Source organism: Chlamydotis macqueenii, chromosome Z (assembly GCF_036417535.1).
Source record: "Chlamydotis macqueenii isolate bChlMac1 chromosome Z, bChlMac1.mat, whole genome shotgun sequence".
Lineage (NCBI taxonomy): Eukaryota > Metazoa > Chordata > Aves > Otidiformes > Otididae > Chlamydotis > Chlamydotis macqueenii.
The window spans coordinates 41,568,410-41,588,693 of record NC_141593.1 but is presented as its reverse complement, the minus strand read 5'-3'; the positions used below and the strand labels follow the sequence as shown (position 1 = coordinate 41,588,693).

The window sequence follows — 20,284 nt, the reverse complement described above, 5'->3', positions numbered from 1 at the left end:
GTCCTGTCACTGTCTGAATTTAAAGAAACTTCTAGATTTTCCCCTTTACTGTGAGGGAATGGTCTGGCAGTACCATTAACAGTGAGAGACTGAGAATACTGAAGATAGGTGTTTGCCCTCAGGGGATCATAGAGGGTCTTCTCTTCCACCCTCCTTGACTTTATTTCACAGTGCAAACAGTAGTGACTTGTGCCAAACTCTGACCTAAGGCTAATCATCTTCCAGTATTGGCAAAGACTTGGTGATCCTGAAGACTGACTTATTAATGGTTGGGGTTTTTTTTGTTGTTGTTCCCCCCCCTCCCCAAGCCCCCCGTCATAGTTTAGCCCCACTCAGGACCAGGCTAAGCAATCTCTTGCTCACTTGCCCTGTCCTCCAGTTAGGCAAGGAGAAGAATTGGTAAAGAAGAGAACGCAAAACTCATGGGTTGAGATAAAAAAAAAAAAAAGTTTGAAGGCAGAGGTGGAAAACAAACAAAACCCAAAACCAGAAAATACTGAAGCATGTAGTTTACAGTACAATAGCCCACAGCAGATCCTGATGCCTGGCTCCCTCCTGAGTAGCAGGAGACTCCCCTTGGCACCCTCCTCACTGATACACTGAGCATGATGTCCTCTGGGATGGAACAGCCCTTTGGCTAATTTGGTAAGCTGTACTAGCTGTTGGCTAATTAGTAAACTATCCCACCTGTGTCCGGTAGCCACAGGGGCCTCCAGTCTCTCTCCCAGCTCAGGTGAAAATTAACTCTATATTAGCTGGAACCAGGACATTATCCACCCCTTATTCCGTACTATCTACATCATGCCCAGATCCTACACCTTCCAATTAATCATCACCTTTTTTTTTTTCTGTCTTTGATATACGTATCATAGAATCATAGAATGGTTAGGGGTGGAAGGGACGTGCAAATGTCATCTAGTCCAACCCCCCTGCAAGGAGCAGGGACATCCCCAACTAGATCAGGTTGCTCAGAGCAAGCTGGCCTTGAATGTTTCCAGGGTTGGAGCATCCATAGGCAACCCATTCCAGTGTTCTACCACCCTTGTTGTAAAAAAATTTCCTCCTAGCATCTAATTTATCTCCCTCTATTTTGAAGCCATTACCCCATGTCCTGTCACAACAGGCCCTACTGAACAGTCTCTCCCCATCTTTCTTGTAGGCCCCTTTGAGGTACCGGAAGACCACTGTAAGGTCTCCCCAGAGCTTCCTCTTCTTCAGGCTGAACAGCCCCAACTCTCTCAGCCTGTGCTCATAGGAGGGGTACTCCAGCCCTCTGATCATCTTCGTGGCCCTCCTCTGGACCTTCTCCAACTGGTCCATGTCCTTCTTGTGTTGGAGGCTCCAGAACTGGATGCCGTACTCCGGGTGGGGTCTCACCAGGGCAGAGTAGAGGGGGAGAATCACCTCCCTCGACCTGCTGGCCATATTCCTCTTTATGCAGCCCAGGATGCGATTGGCCATTGTATTGTGTGCATTCAAGTGAAGAAAAAAGAAAAATAGAATTGAATCTGTGTTGAGCTTCTCGTCCACCAGCACTTCCAAATCCTTCTTCTCAGGGCTGGTCTCGATCCGTTCTCTGCCCAGCCTGTATTTGTGCCTGGGATTGCCATGACCCAGGTGCAGGACCTTGCACTTGGCCTGGTTGAACTTCATGAGGTTGGCACGCGCCCACCTCTCCAGCCTGTCAAGGTCCCTCTGGATGGCATCCCTCCCTTCCAGTGTGTTGACAGCACCACACAGCTTGGTGTTGTTGGTGAACTTGCTGAGGGTGCACTCTATCCCCCTGTCTGTGTTGCCGACAAAGATGTTGAACGGCATCAGTCCCAATACCAGCCCCTGAGGAACGCTACTCATCACCAGTCCCCACTTGGACATCAAGCCGTTGACCACCACTCTCTGAGTCCGGCCATCCAGCCAATTCCTTATCCACCGAGTGGTCCATCCATCAAACCCATGCCTCTCCAGTTTAGAGAGAAGAATGTTGTGCAGGACACTGTCAAATGCCTTGTACAAGTCCAGGTAGATGATACGCATTGCTCATCCCTTGCCCACCGATGCTATGACCCAGTCATAGAAGGCCACCAAATTGGTCAGGCACGATCTGCCCTTGGTGAAGCCATGTTGGCTGTCACCAACCACCTCCTTGCTCTCCATGTGCCTTAGCATGGTGTCCAGGAGAATCTGCTCCATGACCTTGCCAGACACAGAGTTGAGGCTGACCGGCCTGTAGTTGCCCAGGTCCTCCTTGTTCCCCTTTTTAAAAATTGGGGTTATGTTCCCTCTCTTCCAGTCATCAGGGACCTCACCAGGTGTATATATGTATGCATATATACATACATGCAGATACCACTCCCTTAGTCTATGGGCCATTCCTCCAAAATATCTGTTGAGTTCATTTAGTCCATGACTTTGTGCTCCATCTGTCATAACAGTGTCTCACAGCAGCACAGATGATGCAGTGTTTGCTCAGTTGGTATCCGGTCGAACTGGTTTGTGTTCATGGTCTGCAGGTTGAAGATGTCTGTCTCAACCCTGCTGGGTGCTAGTTGCTAAAGCCAATTCTGGTTCCATCGCTGCTGCATTTTGTTCAGTTTTATCAAAGTTCATTCTTTGTTGTTCTAGGTGATTCTTACTGTAGTACCTTTGGTATGACATATAATAGCTAGAGAAGTAATGATGTATAGTATTATATAGTAATCAACTTCATACAGTTTAAATTATTGGCTACTTTCTCCTAAAAATAGATTTCTTTGGACTTCTTTGTCCTCGTGCATTACCCACCAAGTACACCCAGGTGCTTGAGCAAAAGCAATCCCGTGCATGGGTTTGTCTTTGCCCAAGAGTGGAATAACCCAGACTGTCTTCCCTAACATATTCTTCACATGCGCCGCAGGGACTTAATCCCCTTCTACAGTACGTAGAAGTTTGTGTGTGTTCCGGTGTTTGAAGGTTCCGCCAACCATTGCTTTCAGTGTAGTTTTCAGCAGTCCATTGTACCTTTCAGTTTTTCCAGAGGCTGGTGCATGATAGGGGATGTGATATACCCACTCAATGCCATGCTCTTTGGCCCAGGTGTCTATGAGGTTGTTTCAGAAATGGGTCCCATTGTCCGACTCGATTATTTCTGGAGTGACGTGTTGCCATAAGACTTACTTCTCAAGGCCCAGGATAGTGTTCTGGGCAATGGCATGGGGCACAGGGTATGTTTCCAACCATCCAGTAGTTGCTTCTGCCATTGTAAGCACATGGCGCTTGCCTTGGCAAGTTTGTGGGAGCGTGATGTAATCAATCTGCCAGACCTCTCCATATTTATATTTCAGCCATCGTCCTCCGTACCACAGAGGCTTTAACTGCTTGGCTTGCTTGATCACAGCATGTTTCACGTTAATGGATAACCTGTGCAATAGTGTCCATGGTCAAGTCCACCCCTCGATCATGAGCCCATTTGTATGTTGTCGCTGATGGCCTGAGGTGTCATGGGCCCATCATCTAGAAATAACTCGCCCTTATGCTGTTAGTCCAGATCCACCCGGGCCGCTTCAATTTTGGCGGCTTGATCCACTTGCTGGTTGTTTCGATGTTCTTCAGTGGCCCAGCTATTGGGTACATGGGCATCTATGTGATGTACTTCTACAACCAGCTTCTCTAACTGGACAGCAATATCTTGCCACCCTGCAGCAGCCCAGCTGAGTTTGCCTGTACGCTGCCAGTTGCTCTGCTTCCATTGCTTTAATCACCCCCGTAGGGCATTTGCCACCATCCATGAATCAGTGTAGACAGACCACAGGCCATTTTTCCTGTTCAGCAGTATTTAAAGACAGTTGGATGGCTTTCACCTGTGTGAACTGACTCAATTCACCTTGGCCTTCAGCGGCTTCTGCAGCTCATCTCGTAGGACTCCACACAGCAGCTTTCTGCTTCCAATGTTTTCCTACAATACAATAAGACCCATCAGTAAATAGCATGTTGCTTCTCATTTTCTGGTAGGTTGTTACATGGTAGGCCTCTTCAGCACGCATCACCTCTTTCTTTGGTGGCTTTCCAAAATCTTTGCCTTCTGGCCAGTCTGTGATTACTTTTAATATCCGTGGGCGATTGGGGTTTTCTGTTCAAGCCCACTGTGTGAACAGTGCAACCGTTAGTCCACGTAGCATCAGTTGCATGATGCATACAGGGGACACTGCCTTTGAACATCCAGCCCAGCACTGGCAGCTGGGGTGCCAGGAGGAGCTGTGCTTCCTTACAAACCACTGCAACATCATGACCAGCAACTAATAATCAATACAATAAGTGTGTATAACAAATTTTGTTTCAAGCCACTCAAGTCAGATCTGTGGTTATCTGCACCCTTCGTGTCCCATGTTGGGCGCCAAAATAACTGTCATAGTTTAACCCCACTCAGGACCAAGCTATGCAGTCTCTCACTCACTCCCCCCATCCTCCAGTGGGACAGGGAAGAGAATTGGTTAAGAAAAGTAGGCAGAACTAATGGGTTGAGATTTAAAAAAAAAAGTTTGAGAATAACAGAAGAAAACAAAACAGATGGAAAACAAACAAACCCACCCCAATAACAGCAAATACTGAAGCATGTAGCTTACAGTGCAGTACAGCTCACGGTGGATCCTGATGCCTGGCTTCCTCCCAAATAGCAGGAGGCTCCCCTCAGCACCCTCCTCACTGATACACTGAGCATGATGTCACTTGGGATGGAACAGCCCTTTGGCTGATTTGGGTAAACTATCCCAGCTGTTGGCTAATTAGTAACCTATCCCAGTTGTGTCCCCCAGCCACAGGGGCCGCCAGCTCCTCCCAGCTCAGGTGAAAATTAACTCTACCTAGCTGGAACCAGGACACCCCCCCAGAGCAACACATTAGATGCTGGCAATTAAGAAAAAAACCCCACATGCATTGAAAATGGTTTTGACATTCTGTTTTACGAAGGTATAGATGATTCTCTTCCCCCTGCCTTGGCAAAAAAGTGTGCAGACCTAATCTGTTACTGCTGATATCTTTCCTTGTTCACACTAAACAGCATACTCTTTTGCAAAATTTCTTGCATGGTAACCCAGGTGTCATGTAGTAGCCTTCTGTGAATGAAGTGTCAAACAGAGGGCTTGGTCCTGCTTGTACCTTGTCTTTTCAGAAGTCCCAAGGCTGTGCTGAATGCAAGTGAAGCTCATGAGGAGGCTTGACTTTTTTTTGGCTTTTTATGTAAATTTTCCTCAGTTAGTAAAAATTGGCTCAACGTTCTCGGCAGTTTTTACTGTTGTGGTTGCAAAGAGATCTAATGTGCATTTTGATCATTTATGCATGTTGCTGTAGAGGTTGTTTTGGGAGTCCTGGTACATTGGCTGTTGCACTCATGTCTTACTGTGGCGGTTTTTTTACAGGTTGTCTGAGAAGCATTACATGTAAGTAGGGAAAAGGAGGTGTATAGCCTTTGGTGCCTATATGCGAGCAATATTAGGTACTGTTTGGTTATGTTCTATAAATGGTGTTTTGTTTCCTTGACCTTATGGGTAAATAGCAGCTTCTAGAAATGTGTGACAGGGCATGATTTAAGGTAGTCATTTGAAGAAGGACATCAAACTATTAGTGTATCCAGAGGAAGGCAACCAAATGGTCAAAGGCCTCAAGGACAAGATTTATGAGGAGCAGCTGAGGTCACTTGGCTTGTTCAGCTTGGAGGAGAAGAGACGGCTGAGGAGTGACCTCATTGCAGTCTACAACTTCCTCAAGGAGGCCAGCAGAGGGGGAGATGCTGATCTCTTTTGGTGACCAGCAATAGGACATGAGAAAATGGAATGAAACTGTGTCAGGGGAAGTTCAGGTTGGACATTAGGAAAAGGATTCTTACTGAGAGGCTGGTCAGTCACTGGAACGGGCTCCCCAAGGAAGTGATCACAAACCAAGCCTATTGGAGTTCAAGGAGCATCTGGACAATGCTCTTAGTCATATGGTTTAGTTTTAGTTTTAGTCCTATGAGGAGCAGGGAGCTGACTCTGATCCTTGTGAGTCCCAACCTGAAATATTCTATGATTCTATGAGTGTTGTTTATACTACCACATCAGCGTTCTGATGATAATTGAGTTGTGGATCTCACTGTCACAATATATTGTGAAAAATAGGATAATAAATGAGTTTGGGTAAGTGATGTTACTCTTTGGTTTGACACAGCATGTTAGTTCTTTATGCTTATACATTAGCTTTGTACCAAAATGTGAGTATTTCTGCTGGTTTTGTATTACTTTGGAGTGTGTATTAATAATTATCCAGAAGAATGCGAAATAAGAAGCAACTGCCTGAATGGTTGCTCTGCAGAAAAGGGTCTAGGGTTTATAGCTGTTAAATACGTCAGCACCGTTACACAAGTATTTTCTCACATAGATTTCTCACTTTTTCTTATACATAAGAATATAGCTTGCAGGATATAAGGTTTATCCTGTTATTTCAGTAAATACAGATAAGAAGTGAGGTGAAATATTTTGGCCAGTTTTGAGCCCTACAATTATGAAATTATGTAATTGGATTTTAAAATCCAAAGAGTAGTGGGAATAATTGGATTAGAAAAAAAACAGCCCTTAAGGAAAGATTAGTCTTACTGCAACCCTTTATTGTAAATAGAACAACAATCTGTTTGTGGGGGCAGGACCATGTCACAGTCCACTCGGGACTTGTGATGGTTCTTTTAGTGTGATCTTGAAGTGCAAGATTACGGTGAACACGCCAAAGGGGTTGGTTTCAGTCAAACAGCACAAACTTTATTATTTTGTCCATAAAGCGGCATGTGATAGGTGAAAGGGAGTGAAAAGGAAAAGTAAAGATAGGAAAAAGGATAATAGCTACCACTGCGAGTCCGGGGTGTCCCTGTGGTCCCAGATCCAGGAAGCATCCCGCTAGTCTCCACAATCTATGTCTATGTCAATCCTTGGTGGGGAAAGCTTTCAGGGGTCTCGTTCTTAAGGGTCGACCTTTTATGCTAGCTAGCAAACCTTGCTCCTCCTTTGCTTCGGGGATCTCTGCCTGTTCTCGGCCCTTAGGATATAAGTTTGGGGTTTTTTTTGTCAATTAAAGGGCACTTTCTCACCGTTGTTTTTGAGACAGCAGTTGTGATTCATCCTCCTCGATAGCAGCTGCACGGTTATCTTTGCCAGTCTTGACAACAGCGATGAGCTGTGGCACCTCCATGCCACTCTGTACGCCGTCTCAAGAATGTTGTACATTTTGTTGTTAGGCCAGAGTCAGCCTTGTCCATAGCAATCACATTCTGTTCCTGGGAAAAACAAATGCGTCTCAGGCAGACTGCTCGCAGCAACTCATGTTAAGTTGTTAGCCTAACTTCTGGGCCCCATCAAATCCATAGTCCCTCAATGACAAGGTTGAGACAATGCTGATTTTCTGATCGACCCTTACAGACCACAAAGAAATAGGGTAGTGAAACACTGGTATAGGTTTCTTGAAAATTTGGTGGGGACCTCAGAGAACAGATTAGGTAAACATGTCAGGAATAATTCAGGTAAGCAAGCCACTTCGGGAAGGAATGGACTGAGTGACTTTCTGGAATATGTGCAACTCTAAGTATTGCCAGTATAAAGGCTGACTTAAAAGTTGTTTCCCCAAGAACTGAAACTATGTGTGAACAGACTTTTAACTAACCAAGGGCAACCCAACACAGAGACTTTTAACCTCTGTTATCTCTCAGATTCTCTCTCTTCTCCCCCTCTGTCCTCACCCCCTCTTCCTGTAATTTTTTTCTACTAGAGACTCACCTGCAAAGCATAATACAGTGGCATTTTACTTTTTTAGTCTTGCCTACTATAAAATGTAATTATTAATAACTAATTAAAATATGAATATTTTGTTTTCCTATATGGAGTGAGAATTCCCTAGGATGTTTGGGATGTTTTTTAAAGTCATATAGTCAGCTTAATTTTGAAATGTTAAATAGGGTGAACTTCTAAAGGGCTTCCTTAACTGCTTGGGATCCTTTAAAAATACTTAGCATACTGACTAGTCTTGTTGAATAAATTATCTGGCTTTCTTATAACCAAATACTTCCTTAGCATTTTTCTCAGATATGTTTCTTTTTAAGTTTTGTGAATTTTGTGCTTTTGGTGAGAGCATTTCTCTAGAGGGTATTAAATCTCTGTCAGAAGTCAGTCAAAGCATAACCTGGTTATTTTGGCTAGGAAGGCAAGAAGGTATACAGTGGGCTTCCATGTTCAGTTGTTTTAATGAGAGTATGATTTCCTAGTCAGATGAAGAGTGTGGCTATTCACCATAGTCTGGGCTGCAAACACATGTCCTGTAGCTGTGTCATGTGTTGAATGAGAAAGCAGAGCCACCTGAGAGGTAGCTTTTGCCTGTGTGGAAAGGGATGCTAGTTTTGACACATGGAAGGCAGGAAAAATGTGTCCAAGAAGAGAGGATACTTCTTTATTCAGTTCCAGCAGAAGTGTAGACAGTATTGTCCTTGTGAAATTGCATCCTCAGTCTTTCAGCAATGGATGGCTTCAGTGGTGTATATATGTGTGCATATTTTAGTGTATACTTACTAGTAAATAATTATATACATACTTAACAGTGTATATATATATATCTGTATGGCTAAGTAGTATCTATACTAGTATATAATTGTTTTCATGGATGCATGCCTGATTGAAGCTACAGTATTCTTTAAGTAGAATCAGATTTTTGTTATTGCTGGCTATGTAAATAGTGATCTAAATGTTAAACTCTTCTGATTTTTATTGTACAGAAAAGAAATAACTATTTCCCATCTTCTAGGGACAAAAAAAACCTTAAGAAAACTTAATAAAGTGTTTCTAGATTGTGTAAAGTAGAACGTGCAGTGCAAATGGGGTAATACGTTAAATGTGAACAAAATGGCTTGTCCTTAAATAAGCACAAGCATTCAGTTACATAAATGTATAATATTACCTTTTTTTTTTTTTAGTTCAAGGAAGAAATTTCTAAGCGTTTCAAGTCCCACACTGATCAACTTGTGTTGATATTTGCTGGAAAAATTTTAAAAGATCAAGATACTTTGACTCAGCATGGAATTCACGATGGCCTCACTGTTCACCTGGTTATCAAAACACAAAACAGGTAACCTTACTTATGAGTGATTTTCTATTTACCTCTCAGAAGTAAAAATACTCTGAATTCTTAATGTGACAGCTTTCTGTTGGGCAAACCTAGATTTGACTAAATGGCTTCAGTCAGCTCCTTAGTTACAGTTGGTGCAGAATAACAGTCTGAAGTTAGAGTGCCCTTTTCTTTGGTTTATCTTGTATTTTAATTGGATTCATGTTTCTAAATGCAAATCTCTTGCTTTTTTGTTAATTAACTTTTTGGTTATAGTGCTGAATGCTCTGTGGTTTTACTCCATGGTTTTTAGATATCAGCTTTTACAGTCCATAAAGATACGTTGTGCAGCTTTTCTTTTCACATGTAAAAACTTACAGTGAATCCATACTCACTGGTTTGGTAAAACAATGAAAGAAAATTTTTTATGAGACCTGCTTTAGTGCAACTAATTTATCTACCTGAACAGAAAGACTTAAAATGATCATGAGAAAGGTGCATCGTTGATGCTATGTTATCTGCCCAGCATTATATGTAGGCACCTGTTGAAATTCATGTCTTAGTTCCACCAGGATGTCAGCATGGAATTGATCTTCTGTCCATGCCTATGCAATGTCAGAGTAGCAGTGAGTGATTAGGAATAGGCAGTGAAGATGCATTGGGTTTCTGAATACAGAGTTCCAAGTCAACGCTTCTAATTTGTTCACAAGCAACAGGATGAAACGAAATGGCAAAGCAGGTGTGAATGATGATGTGCACTTTAGAGGAATTTCACTCACTGAAAGACTTGAGGCTGACAATCTTGACACTCAAACTATTATCTTGAGGGTATATACCCCCAATTTCCATAGAAGTGTTGCAGTAAGGACACAGACTCCGTGGATGGTGTACCAGAGACCTTTATTCTCCGTCAGCCTAAGTCTTTTATATCTTTTCTCAGTTACACGCGGAATGCACACACTTAATCATCTAATTCAATTGGTAGCAATATACTGTTCACGCGCCTTAAACTTCATTTGGATTGGTTATAGATTTTTTAGCTGTCTTTACTATTTTTGCCTTTGGTATTTACTTATCTTGTTCTAATTGCTGTTTTTTGTTATTGAGCAAGTGGTGTTCAAGGACATAGGTCAAATTCTTCAATATCAGACAGCTGTGCTGCACTCTCTGTTCCCACACAGAAGCACTATGAACTGCAAGTTTTCAGTCTCTTCTACTTTTCTGTCCAGCTTTGAGAACCTTTCCTGTCTGTAACATGGAGAGGTACAATTACTTCTTAAAGTAGTCTGTCAATTGAAAAAACATTTTATGCTTACTATTTTCCTTTTGCTTTTGGAGGAAAGATTTATATGTTTTCTAGACCAAAGGAAACCAAGTATCTCCAGCAGAAGAGTCACGGTCAGGACACCATCTGTGATCTTCCTCATTGAAGTTACAGCTACTTGGCTCATGGTAGTCGTTTTGTGTTCAAAGTTCACAGTTACTGTTAATGTTACAGAGTATTAATGCTTGTTCTTCTCAGGAGCCCAGAGCTTCACCTGATGCCTTATGTCAGGGCAGCTTATGTCAAAACCAAGTATCCAGGTATTCCCTTTCCTGGATTTTTAGTGTCTGTCTGGAAGGTTTCCTGTAGAACAGATTTTCATTCAACAGAATCTATGTGTGTTTTGATACAACCAAAAGTAAACAGGAAAGGAATAAAAAAAAATATACAAAACCAAATTTATAGGAATCACTGTGGACTTAGGAAGAACTGTTAAATCTTGTGGACTCAAATTCATTTCTTCTCCTTTGCACTCAAAACGTCAGTGAGAACTTGAATGAGGTGATTTAGTCCCATGGCACCGTATACCTTCATGACTTGGCATGCCATGTTTTATTTACCTATGTACAAGAATGCTGGTCAAATCAGCAGGATGTACCAGCAGATGGACTACTTATAAGCTAGTGTTGATGATTTCTGAAAGAACTTGCAAAGTGTGTGAAGTATTTCATTGTTCCTTTGGTTTCTGTCTGTAGTTTCGCTGGCTGATGTTTATAGCCTGGGGTCAGAGAACTCTTAGAAACCTCAGGGAAGCCTCTGGACCTGAGGCCTCTCTCATGCTTGCGTTTTTTTTGAGGGGTTTTGGTTTGTATGGGGTTTTTTTGGTTGGTTTGGTTTTGTTTTATTTGGGATTTTTTTTTTTTCCCCTAGTCTTTGCTTTAGTAAAACAAGCACAGAATTTTACTATAGCCGAAAGGTACTCTGAGATGAACTGAGATATGACATTTAGTGTACTGTCAAATCTCCAGATCTTTGTGTGATGTCTGAATTCATAGTTTCTATAAGTTATTTTATGCTGTAGTTCTGCAAATTTAGGCATTTATGAGATTTACTGTTGAACAAGATTGGAGAACTGATTTGGGTTTCAAACAAGCCTCTCTTCCTTTGAATAGAGGCCAGTTTAGCTTTACGTAAGCTCAGTTCCTTGATCTCTTTTACTACATGGTAGCACCTGTGTTCATACCTCTGCAGTAGAAAGGTGTGGTGAGTATATGACTTGGGCAGCCTTTAGTGCCTGTGTTAAATTATGCTGGCTTTAACTTCATGTAACTATATTATTACCCTGTTCTTGAAGTCTTAAAGGTTGTTGAAATTCTGATATTCGTCTTCTAATGAAATAAGACGTTAACTGAATTTCACATTCTGTAATGCATACTATTAAAGATGTGACATGAAATAAATTCCACATTAAATCTTACTAGGCTTTATTTCTTTAAGTCCCAGGCATGTAATCAGTAGTATTTCAGTATAGTGGAATAAGGCAGGAATCCTTTCAAGGTAAGGACAGAGGAAACAATCCGTTGGTGGGCATTCTGGAGATAGGGTGAGAAGGTGGTAAAGGCTGCAGTGGTGTTTATCTGTTTTCTTAATGTTTCAAACTACTGTTCTGAAAAACTGGTGACATTATAGATGTCTGAAAAAGATTTGTTACGGGAAGCCATCTAGAGATAATAGTGTGATTTTTGAGAAAGAATCAAAATGTAAATTCCTATATTGAATGGCATAACTTAAATTAACTTATTAAACTTGCAACTTTTAAACTTGCTTTTTTTTAGATCACAAGACCACCCAGCTCAACAAGCAAACACCACTGGGAGTACTGCTACAACATCAACACCAAGCAGTAGCACCTCAACGGCAGCTTCAACGAATAGTAACCCTTTTAGCTTGGGTAAGAATATTTGTTAGGTAGCGTGGTGGATTCAGGTAATTGTCCCTGAAGCTTTATTCTAATGTAGACAGAACTTTAAAAAAAACCCAAACAAACACACCACACAAAAACTGATTACAAATATATATGGTATTGGTTGTAGAAGGTTTCTGATCAGTAGGTTATCAGAGGAAAATGTTTTCTTTAATTTTATATGCAGAACTTCAAACTTGTACTGTTTCACGTTTCAGTAGAAAGGTGCCACTGATGTTATATTCTGGCACTGTGGGTGATGAAACTCTTTCCAGTGTCCTTGTGCTCCTTAAAAGTGCATCTAAATTGCTGTGAAGAGAATACTGATGAAGTTAGACCTGTAACATGAAGCCAAGATCTGGAACAGAATTAACAAAATTGCTGCTAATGTTACAATTCAGTTTTTCTCAGGTTCCTTGTCTGATGGCATTATTGGTCTTCCCTTTCATGAATAAAGAGGCTGCAGTATGTTGACTTAAAAATACCACCTATTTCTGCAATCACAGTGGGGTTTTTGGTTCATTCTCTTTCATCTCATTTGCTTTGTTGGGGTATGGAGAAGAGGTAAAATTGGAAAAGCCAACCATAGTAAGCAATTGCTTTCTTAGGTGTAAACAATTCTTCAGACTGACTAGTACCTTCTGAAATTTTTTGTTTGGACTCAGCAAAGGAGATGAATTCAAAGCATAATTAGTTCTTGGTGCATTAGTAAAAAGAGCAACTTTGCTTTTAATTAGAATTGTGAATATGAGTCATTCTGAGAGATCTCTCTTGGTTATAGAGAGAGATCTAACCAAGAGGAGACAAAGAAATGACTATTAATACATGCGTTGGAAAGTGTTACAGTGCAGGGGGGACAGACCTAATGCCTCAAAACTCAAACATCCTGTGTATTTAACTGTGGCAAATTAGAAGAAAAGCTGTTAGAATTGTAACAAGTTATATTTTAAATGCAGTTTGTTGGATTTTTAGTTATATGTCTTGTTATTTAAAGAAACAAACTTGTAGTGGATAATTCCTTCACAGCCTTGCAAAGGTGGACTTTCCATTCATTTTCATTATTTTGACGTGTGGGATATGTTCAAGTATTTTGTATTTAGAAAGAACCTAGATGTGTTCAGAAATATATTAGAAGCTGAAAGTTCAATTTTTTTTTTTTTTTTTTTTTTTTTTAATCCTCTTAAAGGTGGCCTTGGAGGTTTGGCAGGTCTGAGTAGCCTTGGCTTAAATACATCAAACTTTTCAGAGTTGCAAAGTCAGATGCAACGGCAACTTATGTCCAATCCAGAAATGATGGTTCAGATAATGGAAAATCCATTTGTTCAGAGCATGCTTTCAAATCCTGACCTGATGAGGCAGTTAATTATGGCTAACCCTCAAATGCAGCAACTGATACAGAGAAATCCAGAAATAAGTCACATGCTGAATAATCCAGATATAATGAGACAGGTATGTAGATGGATCTCCATAAGTTCATGACCTTGATTATACTGTAACTGTGAACAAAAGAGCAGGAATTGGACAAGCTTAGTTGAGTGCGTAAACATTCTTGAAAAATTTAGGCTTGTTAAAAAATCCCTAAAAGGTTACTGTAAGCAACTGATGTTTGTATTTCTGTTTGTTAATGTCCAAAATAGGCAGATCATTCAGAACATTTGCAGCATAGATTTGAAAGACAGTGAAGACTATGTAATCATGTCTTCTGAGGTTAGAGTTGGAGTCCCTGCGGACGCTTGAAACCTTCTGGTGTCTCGCCAGCAATGAGTTTACCAAAAGTAGTAATTCTCCAAAATACTACACATTTTATCTGACTGTGGGTGTGTCTGAGTGCTTTTAAAATTAGATGGTATGTAAGACATGCTGTATGACAGAAGGTACCAAAAACCAAATGGATACTTCTAAAAATGTACATGCTTATTTTAAAGTTCATATACATAAAGGTCAAACAGCTACCTGCTGTAACAGTGTTACAAATGGTAGGAGTATCTTGTGTTGAAAAGATGAAGAAAGAGAAGAATACTTAATTCAAAGTTTTTCTTCTGTTTAGAAGACAGGATAGTGACAGTTGTGGTAGAATCCTGTCCAAATATCTAATTGAGTTGACTCCCGCTAAGCTGATATCTCAATTTGGTGTTAGTCGTGATTTCAAACTGGCTTAGACCATGGTAACTGAGATACTGCCAAATGCCGACATTTTTACTTTAGAATGGATTTCTTATTAATGCAGATTAAACGTTCCACTTCCCTAGACACTAGAACTTGCTAGAAACCCTGCAATGATGCAGGAAATGATGCGGAACCAAGACCGAGCCTTGAGCAACCTGGAAAGTATACCAGGTGGATACAATGCCTTGCGACGTATGTACACAGATATTCAGGAGCCAATGTTGAACGCAGCACAGGAACAGGTGAGTAAAGATTGCAAATGCCACTGGAAGTTTGTTTTTTGTTTTTTGTTTTTTTAAATAAAGGCATGTAAGTAATACAAATTTCCAAGTGTGTACTTGACAAAATATTTCTTGAAGCTTGAAGTCACCATGTGGCCTCTCACTCTGGAGAGGAAAGATCTTTAAAGAGTCTCTACTCTTCTAAGCTTAAAGAAGTACAGCTTTGTGTGTTTGAGAAGCTATTTTAAAGTTAATGAATTTCTGTATTACTTAAATTTGAATTCCTTTAATTCTTTGCCTTAAAATTCTGAGGTCCAGGATAATTTTTTTAAGAGTATGTTTAGTAACTTGGAACTTAAGATGGGAAGAAAAAAAGGCTTTAAAGTTGGAAACCAGTATGCAAGATATAATCTTACTGTGATCAAAATATCAGTGTGGTAGCAACACTGCTTTCAAAAATAAATGTGATTTAATTTTTTGGAGGTGCTAGTATCTCAATGTTGGCATCTTTTCGGAGTATTTACAATGACTTACTGTGGGGTGGTGAGTATAACTGATCAAGAGCCATCAGCATTTATCTTCATGTGTCATTTTGGAAAGGTAAACTGCTATTTATAGCAGACTTAAAAATGCTTGGCTTTAGTAGATGTTTGCTTTCCTTCCTTTTTAGTTTGGAGGTAACCCATTTGCTTCTTTAGTAAGCAATGCATCAACAGGAGGGGACAGTCAGCCATCTCGTACAGAAAATAGAGATCCTCTTCCAAATCCCTGGGCTCCTCAGTCCAACTCGCAGACTTCCACGACAAGTACCAGCACCAGTGGTGAGAGTGGTGGCAGTGGTAGTGCTGGAAATAGCACCTCTGGCACTACGGGACAGAGCTCAACTGCACCAAATCTGGGACCTGGACTAGGAGGTGTGTTTGTTACTGCAATTGCATATATTTGCACATACTTGGGAGTTTGCTGAAATGATTCTTTCATTAAAAAGAGAGTTTTCGATTCAAAGTTTTTATTGCTATTTACTTTTCTAGAACATTTGACTAGTATCAAAGTCCTCTGTAGAAAAACAAACATGAAAAGTAAACTAAGAGTGATAATAGTACTTGTGTATTTCTTTAAAATAACGAAGGTAGGGAATCTCTAGTTGAATGATAGTATTTTTCCTGTTTGGAGGCAAATGTGAAAACAGCTGATAATGTAGATACTTAGTGGGACTACTTGCTGGATATGACCTCTGTCTTAACTTCTAAGGTAGATGCGTCTATGTAAGCAGACAGACATTGACATGTATTTCAGGGACTAAAACTCTTAGAAACCAAGTGGTTATTTCCTGATTTTTAGGTAGTCTAATTTGTCTGATGATAGTCAGGATGTCTGCTAAAGTGGCCTTTTAATTTTTTTTAAGCCGGTATGTTCAACACACCAGGAATGCAGAGCTTATTACAGCAGATAACTGAAAACCCACAGCTTATGCAGAATATGTTATCTGCACCCTACATGAGAAGCATGATGCAGTCGTTAAGCCAGAATCCTGATCTTGCAGTACAGGTAAATGCATTTGGTATAGTATTATCATAGAATCGTAGTATGGGTAGGGTTGGAAGGGACCTTCAAATGTCATCTAGTCCAACCCCCCTGCAAGGAGCAGGGACATCCCCAACTAGATCAGGTTGCCCGGAGCCCCATCCAACCTGGCCTGGAATGTTTCCAGGGATGGGGCATCCACCACCTCTCTGGGCAACCTGGTCCAGTGTTCTACAACCCTCATTGTCAAAAATTTCTTCCTAATATCCAATCTAAATCTGTCTCCCTCTATTTTGAAGCCATTACCCCATGTCCTGTAACAACAGGCCCTACTGAACAGCCTCTCCCCATCTTTTCTATAAGCCCCCTTGAGGTACTGAAAGACCGCTATAAGGTCTCCCCAGAGCCTCCTCTTCTCCAGGCTGAACAGCCCCAACTCTCTCAGCCTGTCCTCATAGGAAAGGTGCTCCAGCCCTTTTACCATCTCTGTGGCCCCCCTCTGGACTTTCTCCAACTGGTCCATGTCCTTCTTATGTTGGGGGCTCCGGAACTGGACACAGTACTCCAGGTGGGGTCTCACCAGGGCAGAGTAAAGGGGCAGGATCACCTCCCTCGACCTGCTGGCCACGCTCGTCTTGATGCAGCCCAGGATGCCATTGGCTGTTGTATTGTGTGCATTCAAGTGGAAAAAAAAAGAAAAATAGAATTGAATCTATGATGCAGTTAAATTTTCACTTGTGGTAGCATCTCAACAATTGTTGGTAGTGAGTGGCCTAGTTTTCACTGTTAATACCTAACTCACTGAAATTGCTACCTACCTACATTTAACAGTTTGCAATGAGCTTCTTCAGTTTGTAGTTGGACATCATGCTAGGCATGCTCCTAAAATAACTTGTAAGTTTGTATATGTTTTGTACAGCCCTAAACTTGTGACTCAGCATAAGAACCAGTTCAACAGAACAAATGCTTTCGTTGTAAATTAAGGAAGATCTACCAGCAAATAAATACCACCGCTAGCTTGGGAGAAGTTGAAGGGAGCAGAATTGGTGCCATATCTAGGTGTTATTCTGGTTTTAACTTTTCTTTTGTGACCCATGCTCACTGTAAAAGTGCAGATGCTGTTTTATTAATGGTATCGTAGAATACGATACGCTTTCGAATTTTGCTTAAAGCAGTAATATCCAAAGTCAAATCCTGAACTGAGATTTAAAAAATGTTATCTTGTTCTGTATTAAACTCATTTGGAAAATGTCCCTAACTTCAGGTGATGTTTACAGGGACACTGTCACTCACTTAGATCTGTAGTGGAGGCTGAGCAGAAAAGGGTTTTCTTGTAATGTAAATGAGGTTGTCTGGATAAGTATCTGGCAATTCATTCACTTAAAAGATAAAAAAGCTAACTAAACAGTACCAAAACAATAACAACAAAGCATCCCCAGAAAAAAAGAAACAAAACCAAAAAAACCTGCAATGTGTTCAGGCTGGTGGTTCTTAACAAGTTTTGGCCAAAGGAGATGTAAATTATTCTGTGAGGTTTTTTTTCATAGACTGTTACCATGTAAGTAGTTATCTTAAAACCGACCATGGTTTTTACTGCTTGATTTTTTAAGTCAAATATTTTTGTCCCATAGATGATGTTGAATAATCCTTTATTTGCTGGAAATCCTCAACTTCAGGAACAAATGAGACAACAGCTCCCTACTTTCCTTCAGCAAGTAAGATGAGATACTAGCTGTTAAATGTCAGCAAGTCCATGAGCAATATTTTCAATAAACTGGTGTCTTTCTTTGATTTGGTAAAAGCTAGGTTCTGTAATAGATTCTCATTGGCTTTAGAACCAACTTAGATTGTCCCTTGATAATAAATTCTTGCTTGAAGTCTTCATCTCTTTTATAAGTTAAACTGGGTTTAGTGAGTATTTTTGTCTGTGGCTGGCACAGCCACTTAGATTTGCTCTTGCACTATGTTTTTTTCATACCTCTTCAAACCTGCCTTAAGTATTTGGGTAAAGAGATCTTACAGTGTACCTTGAAAGACCCAAGTCATCAGCGAATTCAAAAGAAGTGGGTTGTGAAGCTTTTCGCCTGTAAAGGTTGTGCTACTACCATCTACCCCTCTTAACAACGTTGCACTTGCAGTCCAGGTGTATGCTTGATAGTAGCTCTCACACTGTGTAGTAGTACTGTGTTCCCTAAATAGGAGCAAGCAAGACTTTTTTTTTTTTTTTCTTTTTAGGAATTGAAAACTTAATCCAGTACAGAGTTCCATCATTAGGCAGTCCTTGCAAATCAGAATAAGTGTGCATTGCCAAGATCTGATTGCACACTGGTAGTTTTATGAATAAAATAATTAACATGTACATTAATTTCAGTAGCAAGTTCAGTGTTCAGAAGACACTGATGAAATTGTTTCAACCACAACCATGAATGGCTGTAGTGTTTCATAGTGCTGCTGCTTTGTGATGACTCAGTAGTTTCTGAAGAGCTAGTACCGCACGTGTGTTTTGAAATCTGTGAATAAATGATAATTAGTGAAGCACAGTGGCAATCATTTCTGTTTCCTTGGGGTATCTCCTTCTGTCAGTGTCACCTTGGGGTTTATCTGCACAGCTGGTTCTCTGATGTTTTCACCATGTTAGGTCAGATGATCAGCATTAGCAAGTGAAGTAAAAAGGAGAAATATCTGGGTATTCTCAGAATATTGACAGTATTGCAGCTCATACTTCCTCCATAAACATCACCTCTACTGATGTTTACATTATGGGATTGGGTGACAGAAACCAAGAAGTGTTTCTCTGCATAATAGAAGGCATCTTTTGCAATAAAGGGCAATTGCCCAGCAGAAATAGGAAAACTCATCTGTGAGCTACTCCATCTGCAGCTTTTATACAAGTCTTAACAAGAATTGCTGATACTTAACAGCTGGAGTTAATAACATTAGTAGAGAAAAAATCTAGGTCATTTGAATGCTCTGAGAATTGTTGAGCCACCAGTTTTGTAGAACAACTCCAAGTATCAGACTAAGTTATGATCTAAATATTCTCTTGGAGTAATTGCAGCAGCTGTCATTGAATAAACCAAAATATTTTCCTCTTTAAAATTTGGGTATACTCTGCCAGCTATATATTTAATTATTTTTTGACCTTAAGCTCTCAGGAAGGTAAAAATCCAAGAGATGAATGGATAATATTAACAACTTACTGTGCTTAAGTCTCACTATGCACCCATGTTCCAGACCAGAGTTCTTCATGTCCTATTCTGCTGTGCACCAGAGGAAGTTTGACTTTAATCTGTGCATGTCTGTGTGAATTAAAAACATTTGTGCAGCAGAAGGAATTTGGTCTAGTTGCCAAGTGAAGGCTGCTAAGATTAATAAGCCTGTCTGCTATTTGAAGTAGATCTGTGTCGTAGTTCAGCCCCGATCGGGACCAGACTACCCAGTTTCTCTCTCGCTCCCCCCACCCTCCGAGAGAATAGGGGGAGATGATATAAGAAAAACGGCTCAAGGTTTGAGATAAGGACAGGGAAAAATCCTTAAAGTTACCGTCACGGGCAAAACAGACTCGACTTGGGGAAAGCTATTCATTTATTTCTAAAATTAGCAGGAGAATGAGACAGGGAACAAGATAACCTCCCCCCACCCCTCCCTCTTCCCGGGCTTAACATTATCTCTACTACCTTCCCCTCCCGAGCGGCACGGGGGGGGGGAAAGGGAATGGGGGTCGCGGTCAGTTCATCACGCGTTGTTTTATGCCGCTGTATCATCGTCGGGGGAAGAACTCCTCGCATTCCTCCTCTGCTCCAGCGTGGGGTCCCTCCCACGGGCCACAGTCCTTCATGAAACTGCTCCGGCGTGGGTCATCTCTTCCACGGGGTGCAGTCCCTCTAGAACAGCTGTCCCAGCGGGCCCTCCAAGGGCCACAGCCTCCTTCAGGCCTCCACCTGCTCTGGTGTGGGGTCCTCCACGAGCTGCAGGTGGATCTCTGCCCCTCTGTGGACCTCCATGGGCTGCAGGGGGACAACCTGCTCCACCATGGTCTTCACCACGAGTTGCAGAGGA

At 41.2% G+C, this 20,284-nt stretch overlaps 1 protein-coding gene across 6 annotated transcripts in view; it reads left to right on the top strand.

The window, feature by feature from the left end:
* The window catches only part of UBQLN1 (ubiquilin 1), a 31,745-nt gene that overhangs the window by 6,951 nt on the left and 4,510 nt on the right, over positions 1 to 20,284 (top strand). For 4 of the 6 annotated variants that reach the window (XM_086769823.1, XM_086769819.1, XM_086769825.1 and 1 more), the window contains exons 2-8: positions 8,957 to 9,108; positions 12,187 to 12,302; positions 13,501 to 13,763; positions 14,564 to 14,722; positions 15,372 to 15,615; positions 16,107 to 16,249; positions 17,857 to 17,940. In XM_086769823.1, the coding sequence (XP_086625949.1) occupies positions 8,957 to 9,108; positions 12,187 to 12,302; positions 13,501 to 13,763; positions 14,564 to 14,722; positions 15,372 to 15,615; positions 16,107 to 16,249; positions 17,857 to 17,940 (1,161 nt within the window). The remainder of the gene's footprint in view (positions 1 to 8,956; positions 9,109 to 12,186; positions 12,303 to 13,500; positions 13,764 to 14,563; positions 14,723 to 15,371; positions 15,616 to 16,106; positions 16,250 to 17,856; positions 17,941 to 20,284) is intronic. The other 2 variants (XM_086769821.1, XM_086769820.1) reach the window with 1 other exon arrangement.